General features: G+C 41.9%; 1 protein-coding gene and 1 long non-coding RNA gene across 4 annotated transcripts in view; one reads left to right on the top strand and one right to left on the bottom strand.

Annotated features, from left to right (window-relative positions):
• Positions 1–711: 711 nt before the first annotated feature.
• rarga (retinoic acid receptor gamma a) overlaps positions 712–10,129 on the bottom strand; it is a 37,614-nt gene continuing 28,196 nt past the window's right edge. For all 3 annotated transcript variants that reach the window (XM_017486976.3, XM_017486975.3, XM_017486978.3), the window contains 7 exons: positions 6,168–6,316; positions 5,701–5,842; positions 4,613–4,776; positions 4,001–4,177; positions 3,701–3,905; positions 3,103–3,261; positions 712–2,909 (listed from right to left, as the gene is read on the bottom strand). In XM_017486976.3, the coding sequence (XP_017342465.1) occupies positions 2,533–2,909; positions 3,103–3,261; positions 3,701–3,905; positions 4,001–4,177; positions 4,613–4,776; positions 5,701–5,842; positions 6,168–6,316 (1,373 nt within the window). In that variant the 3' untranslated portion in view covers positions 712–2,532. The remainder of the gene's footprint in view (positions 2,910–3,102; positions 3,262–3,700; positions 3,906–4,000; positions 4,178–4,612; positions 4,777–5,700; positions 5,843–6,167; positions 6,317–10,129) is intronic.
• On the top strand, positions 2,810–3,240 carry LOC124628967 (uncharacterized). The gene is made up of 2 exons (XR_006983756.2): positions 2,810–2,945; positions 3,043–3,240. It is a non-coding gene; the product is annotated as an uncharacterized LOC124628967 (long non-coding RNA).

The following is a 10,129-nucleotide window of genomic DNA, read 5'->3' as shown; positions in this document are numbered from 1 at the left end:
GGGTGTTGTTTTTTTTTTTTTTTTTTTTTTTTTTTTTTTTTTTTAAACTCAACCCTGTTACTTATTTAAGATTAAAATGCAGCCTCTCAGCATGTTTTCTTAGACTCCACGTTGGAAAAAGAAATTAAGCTTTAATTTTAAGAGGTACAATAACTAAATGGCATCTGAGTCATGGAATTACCCAAGTTTAGTAGGGAAACCACAAAACTGTGCTGGACCATGGCTCAGCATGACCAACAATGAAGTTCCAAATATAGTTAATACAGATATAAAAATGTACTTAGCGTAACTCTTTTTTTTTTGCCTTAAGTTTCTGAATCCAGTCCCTATTTTTATTCTGTTCCAGATCCTTCCTCAGCTGAGCAAAGTCATCAAAATTCATAAATTATAGTCCTTTATATTAACTGGTGGGCTAGAACAAAAAATGTGAAACGGTGGCGGTTTCTTAAAAAGCGTTCACTGATCCACAAATGATCCACGCTTAAAAAAACTGTGATTCTAGAAAGCAGTGATGCACTAATCTCATCTTTACACAGCTCTGAGTATCGGCCAATACCTGATATCCTCAAAATACTCAAACCTGTTTGTTATACTTCTTGATCTATTCTTCTTCTAGAAACTCTTAACGTTTCACTGAAATGGAATTATTTACGATGTAAAAAAAAATGTAACAATGAATTAGAAAAGTGTATAAAAAAACAAAATACAGCCTTGCAATCAGTCATTTATTGCCTCTGAATGTTTATATGGCTTTTCTTTATATAACAGAGCTGCTTGAACATGAACAGGTCATTTGAGAATGCCTCAGCCAAATTGAGGACATGAAAATGAGCAAAAACAGACAACATCATGTCAACATTCAGTTTGCAACATAGCAACGTCTTACCGGAGGTGCTACACTCCACAAGGTGCCAGGAGAGATGTGTGTGCGCGCATGTGTTTCTGAACAAACAGGACAGACATGAGTGTGCACAATAGACAGGTGATGGTGCTTTTGTGTGTGTGGGTGTGTGTAATGAAGAGTGGGTGTACGTTCACATTCTTAATGTTTTCGCACCACACTAATGACATTCATCATTCCAAATCTATGCTCAACAGACCTCACAATCCCAGAGACAAACACACACAACTGGTTCCTGTATTGCATAACTGTAAAAGTGGCACATTACACATGGTCACCTAATTTGCATGCTGTTTGTTTGTTTGTTTGTTGTTTTTTGGCAGTATATTACAAAAAACAAAATGACGACCATTTCTATAATAAAAGAGAGCATATAAAAGTTTTACAATGGCTTTACTAAGGTCTGTAGATGTCACCACTTCCAAGTAGGACATCTAATCTGAGCAAACATATTCAATACTACACACACATAAATATTGCTGTTTTTGCAGCATGCCTGCAGGCAGCTAGCGTTTGGTCCTCACCGAAATGCCCTGAGTCGGAGTTTCCGTTTTATTTTTTATATATAGAAAGAGTTCTGTCGGCATGCTGGATGTGCATTCGATGTGTGGGGATAACGCGGTTATATAAGATGTGGGTATTTTCGTGTGTGTATGAAAATCTTAGTGAAGCATTCTTCTGGAATCCATGTCTCAAAAGAACATTAAGGAGGTGATCATTCTGAACGTTTATCATATAAAGCCTGTCTTACGTATGAACCGAGTGTACTCTTTAGAGTTTGTCACCGAAAGCTGACATTATTAACTGCATGCTTTGGCACAAAAAACACCATTCGGTTGGCAGGAAGGTACTGCAGCTTAAGCAACCAGAACTCGTATCAGTAATCCCAGTTGTTAAATCGCCGATCAACTAGCAGGAGTCAAGGAAGAGACGACCTAGCGAACTGATTAGCGTCGACGTCTACAATGAGCCAAGTGCTTGAGAACCCAGCCGGAGGTCTGGGTAGAGACTCAGTAGATGTCTGCCAGTTATAAGTATTCGATCATCTCCATCTCTCCTTAGGAAAGCTATCCAAATAATGTATAACTGAAGAAATAGTATACAAAGACAAAAATATAAAAGGTATATAGATATGTATGGGCATATTCATAAAAAGTAAAAGAGGCTGAAAAAAGTCAAAACGGTATTCAAATGCATCCAAAAAAAGTTATTAACTGATTTTCTTTTGTTTGTTTGTTTTTCACCTTGCAGTTTTTTGTTTTTTTTGTTGAACCCGTTGACTGTTTTATGTTGTGTCTTTCTGTATGGCTGCTCCTTTATCTTTAATACAAACATGATAGTATAAAAAAAAAAGTAACTGCTTTGTCTGTACAGTCGTTTGTTTTGTCTTGCGTCTTCCCTCTTTGCAGAGTTCCTGAGAAGAGCCATCCATCTCAAGTCTTCACACACATCGTGCATGTGTGTCTCATTGCTGACCATGAGGCCTGAGTTAGGGTTGGCTGTACGGATATAAGGCTCTGTGTTTACCCCTACAGGGGCAGATTGCTGTGAGAGCAGGGTAACTGAAGGGAAAGTGGGGGTCAAAATGTTTGTATGAGGTGTGGGTGTGTGTTTACAGAGAAGAAGCCTGCTCATTGGGCCCTTCCACCATGGCTCTTTCTGGACATGTCCACATTAGGTTCCTGACCAGGCCAGGCCTCTCCGTCACTGTCCGTTCCCCTGTCCTCCTCGGCATCTTCGTCTTCGTCATCTTCTTCCTCCGGTGATGGCTCACTTCCATTCTCAGTGGCCCAGCTCTCTTCCTCATCCTCACGCTCTGTCTTCATGGTAAACGGGGGAACTGTTGGAGGAGGAGGGGGAGGAGGAGGAGGAGGAGGAGCTGGTTCAGCTTTGCTCTCGCTGCACTCCGGCTGCTCTTCAAACGCCTCCGGATTCTCCAACATTTCCCGGATCAGAGGTGGCATTGGGCCCGGGATCTCCATCTTCAATGTGACCGCCCTTTCTGCTCCTGTAACAAACCACGGAAAATGGTATAAATCAGAAGGTATTATCTTTTGTGTTAATACAAAAAAATTCTCTCTACTCAGATTTATTCTGCGATTTTATTCATCAATAGTTTCTGCCCTTATTCCTTTTTATAGAAAATCATATCAGCATGGAGTATCTCAAGTGATCTGAAAACATTCTGCAAGTGGACTGACCTTTGGTGCTGATGCCACGCAGGTCTGTGATCTTCATCAGCATCCGGGGGAACATGTGGGGTTTGTTGGGCCGGCGGCGGCGGGCGTAGATTTTCAGTGCCTCCAGCAAGGGCTCCTGTAGACGATCTACACGCTGGGGCTCTTCTAGGTCCATACGGTCTGGGTAGAGACAGGAAGAAAACTTGGCCTAAGTGTGTTCCTTTCTACTCATACACCAGCACCAAACATGCTTTTGGTGTCTTTCAGTTGAACTCTGCATTTTTAATGCTAAAGGAATGACTTTGTTTTGTTATTTGCACAAGACATTCCTAAGTTATCCTCAAATGCTGATGACTAAGAGATGTTTTAACATTTGGTGAATAACTCCATCCAACAGATTGTCTATTAGTTCTCAGAATTTGAATGACTATTATTAGAAAATCAAGGCGACTGGACTTCTTTTTTTGCCATTCATCTAAAGGACTTTGTCACTGCTCAACGATTTGACGAGTACGGAAACATCGTCAAGATTACATCAGTTGTCTTGACTTACTACTACTAATAGAAAACCCACCACCAGATGGCAGCAGTGGTACTATATAAGTGCAGAATGCAGTACCTCCACAGATCAGACAGATGGCACTGAGGAGTCCTGTTTCGGTGTCGTCCATCTCCAGCGGTAAAAGTTGGCCAGCAAAGGCAAAGACCAGATCAGTTAGTGGACCGAAGCCTGCATTGTGCATCTGAGTGCGGTTTAGAGTGAGTCCATCTGAGAAAGTCATTGTATCCTGCTCCGGTGTGTAGCGTGTGCAGATCCGCAGCATCTACCGTAGCAAAAAAAGTGTGGACAAAAAAAAGTGTTAATTTTATGGCCTCATCAATGTACGTATGCAGTGTCTTTAGTTAACAGTTTCGTTACCAGAATGTCCAGGCAGGCTGATTTGAGCAGGGTGATCTGGTCAGCAATGGTGAGGGATGTGAAGCCAGGGAGGCGCTTGGCAAACTCCACGATCTTGATAATGCACTTGGTGGAAAGTTCACTGAACTTATCCCACAATCCAAGGTCCAACTGAACGCGGTGATCTGAGCTGGAGTTCTGAGAGCAGATGCGACAAGGAGAACCGGAGTAAGACAAATAAATTAGCAAAAGAGACATCACATAAGTGCAAAATAAGAACTGCAAAAATTAGGTTTTAATGCACATAAATTGTGTCATGCTGCAGTAGATTGAGCGGTATGGAACAAAATATATAATACTGGTATACAATACCAGAGTACATTTTCATGATCACATGACACATATGATAATATTTAGTCATGTAACAATTACAGTTTTAAAGATTTTGCTAAATCAACAAAGATTAAAAAAAACAAGGAAGACCAAACCATTAGTAAAATATACCCAATATGGCCATATCCAGTATACTCTCAAAAACCATTTAAAAAAATAATAATAATTTCAATATTGACCATCATTTGTATATTTCTATGTTGGTGTGTATAGGATTATTTGCTGTGTGGTTCAACTCACTGTGGTGTATTTTCCCAGCTGGCACAATGAAGGGCAGGTCTCTTGGTGTGCTTTGCTCACTTTGTTCACCAATTCCTCCAGTTCACCACTCAGCTCGTAGCTCTCAACCGGCAAAATTTCCTCCTTCACGTCCTTCTTCTTCTTGTTTCGGTCATTCCGCACAGCTGAGGGTTACAAGAGGAGACGAGTCAATACCTCAGCCATGAATCAGGCCCATCGAACTATAGCCAAAATATGATCTTGGCAGGTGGAAGTGCTTTTTGGCAAATCGCTGACACTTTGGACATTTGTCTGGCACACAGCAATCATCCCTAGGAACTCTAGGACCAGTTCACCAAAATCTGTGACTCATAAATCAACAGCATTGGGGAAACTAACCTGAGAACAACTTGTTGTAATGTGTGTGACCTGGAGGAGCACATCTGAGTTGCCAAGCCTAGCCTTCTCAATAACCCTCTCGCTCACCCTCACCCTCCCTCCCACCTTCCCTCCTCCCATTCTTTCCTTCCTCTCAGGATATCCAGTAATAGCAAAGGCACAATGTGATCCCGGTTTCTACATACATCCCACACATATAAAGACACACATACATGTCCCTGTGGACACATAGAGTGGCCAATGTGCCACTCTCCTGGTGAGATCACTGCTATGACTCTGGCAAGTGAACAAACACAAAGCCAGCTTGCAGTCTTTGAACTTGGTGCTATTGTCTCTGGCATGGCACAAATCTGTTAGTGCCAGGTCATAAAGGCGCCTTTAGGAAAGGCTACTTAAAAAACGAGCAAACGCTGACGGATTTATGTAGATGGGGTAAAGACTCATTTATAAGGTGATAACGATTTGCATATTAATACTCATTGACTTGACATTTTCACACAGTTTAATAATTATGACAGTAATCTGAGGTTGATGTGCCACTTTGTGGCTTCTATCTTTTTTCTTTTGTCAAAACCTGCAGACTACTGCTTTTATATCTGTTCAGATCTGTGTTCTAGTCTTCATGGCTCTGTACGCGAATGTGTAAGTGTCAGCATGTCTGTGTGTGGGCATGGCGCCAAGAATGCCTACATGCCAAACAGCAGCCTCACCTTCCTTGGACATGCCGACCTCAAAGCACTTCTGCAGGCGGCAGTACTGGCAGCGGTTGCGTGTGATCTTGTTGATCTGGCAGTTCTTGTCACGGTGGCAGGTGTACACCATGTTCTTCTGGATGCTGCGGCGAAAGAAGCCCTGCAGCCAGGCAAGAGTGTGCGCATGTTAGCCACTACCACCCATCGTGTACGCTTGCTCTTACCTGTTCTCTTTTTCTCTTTTCAATAGACTCTTTATCTTCGTGTCTGAACTTGCTGAACAGAAACATTCTCTCCACAGTCCCCTATACCCATAGGACTATGGTTAGTCTTTGTCCAAAATATATACTTGGGGTGTTTTTTCTTGTTTCTGATACTTTGTGACCTCTCAGATACAAATATTTCTAGTTCCAGACTGCATTATAGTCTTTCACATCCAGGAACACTGCATCAAAAGAAAGCGTGCTTTAACACATTCTTCTCACCTTGCAGCCCTCACAGGAGCTGACGCCGTAGTGGTAGCCCGACGACTTATCCTGGCACACGAAGCATGGCTTGTAGACACGAGGTGGCGGGGGTGGAGAGGGTGAACTGGGTACCATCTCCTCTGAACTGGTGCTCTGAGTCTCCACAGCTGAATAGAGAATAATGCAAAAGATATACATTACATTCTGGTACAGTGTGTAATCCTCTTAAAATATAGACAAAGAATAGGAAGGATTAATATATGCATGTCAAGAATTGCATATCTTTAGAGGCAGATTAAGTAGAATGGCCAGACGAGCTCTGTGTTTCTTTATTTCCCTGCAGTTTAACAGAAGATGCTAACTTAGCTAAGCGGTGGTTCGTTTACTGCTGTATTTTGTGTAATCGGTGACAGATTGGTGGGGGTTAAGTGGGGGTGACGTCTGTTGAATTAATCTCACCTAACCCCTCCCTCTGGCCAACCCTCTCCTTAGGGGGTGGGGTTTCATGGAGATTAGTGTGGTTTGATTGACAGGAAGAGAGAGAGAGAGAGAGAGAGAGAGAGGAAAAAAAAAACGGAAAAAAAAACAGTTTAACACACTGACAGATAAGTAGTAGCATCACTAACGTTCTGATAAGACATGCATCTCATCTGTTCCAGAGGCACAGAGGTGGGGCTTCAGCGCAAGGCTTCCTCATTTTTACATAGCCAGCTGATTGGCTGCTCTGCTTCTCAGCTTATAGACACAAATACCTTTCCCTCCCTCGAAACACACTTTGAATTACACACTCGCAACCACCAAGCGTCTTTCACAAAACACCACAATGACAAATTACTAAGCTATTGTGTTTGGGTGGTGTTGTGTTTTTTTTTTGTTTTTGTTTTTTTTTTAAGCTATGCATTCATCCGTGTGTATCTCAGAGACATTTCACACAACACACATGTAATCTGAAACAGGTACTTTGCTGGACAATGCATCCTGGGCAACACTTCTTTCAACTTTCACCTTGTGGTCACCCCTAAAACTTTGGCACCACCCCTTTGCCACCTCTTGACACACAAACCCTATTTTTCCTGGCCCTAAATTCCTGAGTATGGCCCTACCAGTTTTTATTGGAGGCCGGGCCTCATAAGCTTGGCCTATAAAGGTACTCTCAGGGCCATGGTGGAGGCAACAGCCTGGCTGCTGGGGCTTTTACTGGGGTTCAGTCACCTCGGGCAGCCATTCACACCACCAGCTGTAGCCCTGGCCTGTTAAAAAAAGGCCCAATCATAAAACAAAAAACAGGGAGGCTCTAAACTTCTAACTTTTATTGCACTCCATTCCCCAGCTATGGTCAATGGAAAGCACAGAGACTAGCCTGAACTTAACCTACAAACCCCCTCCTTTTTCTCTTTCTCACACACACACACACACCCCACAGGACTCAGCCAAAGCACCGGCTTGGCATTTTACAAGACTTGGGAGACTTCAAAAAGAAGAAAAGAGGGCATAAAAAGAGGAATTTGATAGAAAACAGAAAAAGGGACAAATGAGATTGGGGGGAAGGGAAAAGCAAATGTTCCAGGCTTAGAAGCAGCAATGTCCCTGTTCATGGCCATGGTTACGAAAAAAAACATGGAGCTGAAAATTAAATTTACATACCACCTGTACATTTGTGCAGAATGATCAAATGTTTTGTCTCAGTTTACTTGCAGTTTTTGGATATCAAAACAGTCAGTTACAGCCTTTTTATTAACAAAAAAGAACTTTCACATAATGGTGTTAAAGGTTATAATACTAAATCCAGTCCTGACATCAAAAACCAAAACAGAGAAAAACTATTTCTGTGGGTTAAACCTGGTATGAATCATTTGTTTCTGTAGTAATCATAGCAATATAGTGACTGCACCTCTTTCACACACTCTAAAAAGGCAGAACCGTGGGTGGCGTCAAGCATGGAGACTGGCACCATCTCAGACAACGAGACAGGAGGGGGACTAAAATCCATCAGCGTCTGTCAACAGCCCAAACTGGTTCCTGTGGTAAATAAGGCTTCTCTTACACCTCTTTCACACATCATTCCAAAGTTCAGTCAACACTTCCGTGGATTACAATGGGATCGGTTGTCTTTGACAGCTGCCCCCCACAACCCAATAGGTCCTTCACTCTTGTTTCTCTACTCATCTCATCTTTCTATTTGGAAAACAATTCTCTGCAAAAACACAAGGCCTCCTTATCAGGGCCTCTATTTGCATGACAATCTGCAGGCCTAGCTGTTGGCTGATGGAGGGACAGGTTGGGGGCGGGACAGGGCTAGGTGGGGATGTCGAGGTCATAGTTATCAGTAGCCACTACTCATTTCCTGTTGTTTAATTTTACTGCTAATCCTCTCACTTAAAGCTTTCTACACACAAGAGCCACATGAGCAGGCCTGCATTCATGCAACCATTCAATTACATTTAAGAGCCTTCCTATCCATACCCACAGTATGAAGCATCAGTAAAAAGTAAACAAAACACACAAACCTATACAGTGCATATACAGTTAACTCCAGAATTATTGGCACATTTTAAGAGAATGGGAAAAATCGTTGTTTAAAATAAATATTATGCCCACATTCTCCTAATACAAAAACTGTCTTCTTTCCTTAGCTTGAACGACAAAAATAATCTTACAAGACTTTTTTGGTTGAAGTAGGATTATCGCTTGAAGCCATGCAAAATAAATGCAAACAAAGGTGGCATCCTTGAAAAAGAAACCCCTATCCTTTAAAATTGCTCTGTCTGTTGCCTTCAACCAGCTCTATTGTTGGCGTTGCCAAAAAAGCTTTCAATACAAAAAAGATAGATGGTTCTTTACCTGCAAAAATCAGGTAATGGATATAAAAAATACATACATGGTTAGAAATACCATTAATCGCAATCAGGACACGATCTTAAAAGGTTAAAAGTTCTGGAACAGTTTCAAATTTGTTATGAATTGAGTATATTAGCATACAAGAGATACTTGCTGCTTGTTTTAACTCTACGGGCCCAGGGGGCTCTTGGGAAGATTGAGTATGCATTCCACTGACTACCAGGATTTTTCCACCTGATTGTCTGGTTGCCTCTGACAGGAGTTTACTTAGATGTAGATGAGTGTTTCTAAAGGATAATACACCCAGCCATACGTCTGAATCAACAAAGAAGACAAAATCAATGTTTTGTAATGGCCGTCTCTCTGGAATCGTCAGGACAAAATAGGACTAGGCTGAGTGCTATTATTGTGGGGTGCCGATACTATCGAAACAAGTGTTCCAGAGAACAAATTAACCATTTTAGAAATAATAAAAATAACACAGCATCTTGGATTGGCACCCTGTCCAGGGTGTACCCCGCCTAGTGCCCGATGCTCCCTGGGATAGGCTCCAGGGTTTCCTGTGACCCTGAAATGGAGTAAGCGGTTGAAGATGGATGGATGGATGGATGGATGGATGGAACACAGCATATCCACATGGTTATATATACGGGCAAACATTCCAACCTTTTCTCAAGCATTTCCAACTCCAACTTTAAATGTATGCACGATGACCAACACAATATGTGCTATAAAAATATAGCACATGGTATGTTGTGTGTGTGTGTGTGAAGGTAAATGTTGTATGCGTTTTCTGTTGCAACACTACTTACACTAGAAGCATATGACACATTGGCTGAGGAACAAATATTCTTTCACAATAGGACAGCAGATTTTGTGTACGTGACTATGGGTGTGATTGAATCTTCTGGAAACACTCTTCCCAGATCTAGTCTTGGCCTGTGCATGTGTGTGTGTGTATGCAGTTTTGTGTGGGTACTTGCATGGCTACCAATGACCCTGTTTCCAAAGCACCAAATTTGATTTGCAAATGTAGTCATCTCTTCTCAATTCCTCTTTAAATGAATCTGTCGGTATTTATCTGCATGTGTTTATGAGATGTGGGACCTAACTTTGATCACTATCATTGCTTAGCCCAGGAA

The sequence above is a fragment of the Ictalurus punctatus genome, chromosome 15 (assembly GCF_001660625.3).
Source record: "Ictalurus punctatus breed USDA103 chromosome 15, Coco_2.0, whole genome shotgun sequence".
Lineage (NCBI taxonomy): Eukaryota > Metazoa > Chordata > Actinopteri > Siluriformes > Ictaluridae > Ictalurus > Ictalurus punctatus.
The sequence above is the reverse complement of the archived record's forward strand: the minus strand, read 5'-3'. Positions and strand labels throughout refer to the sequence as shown.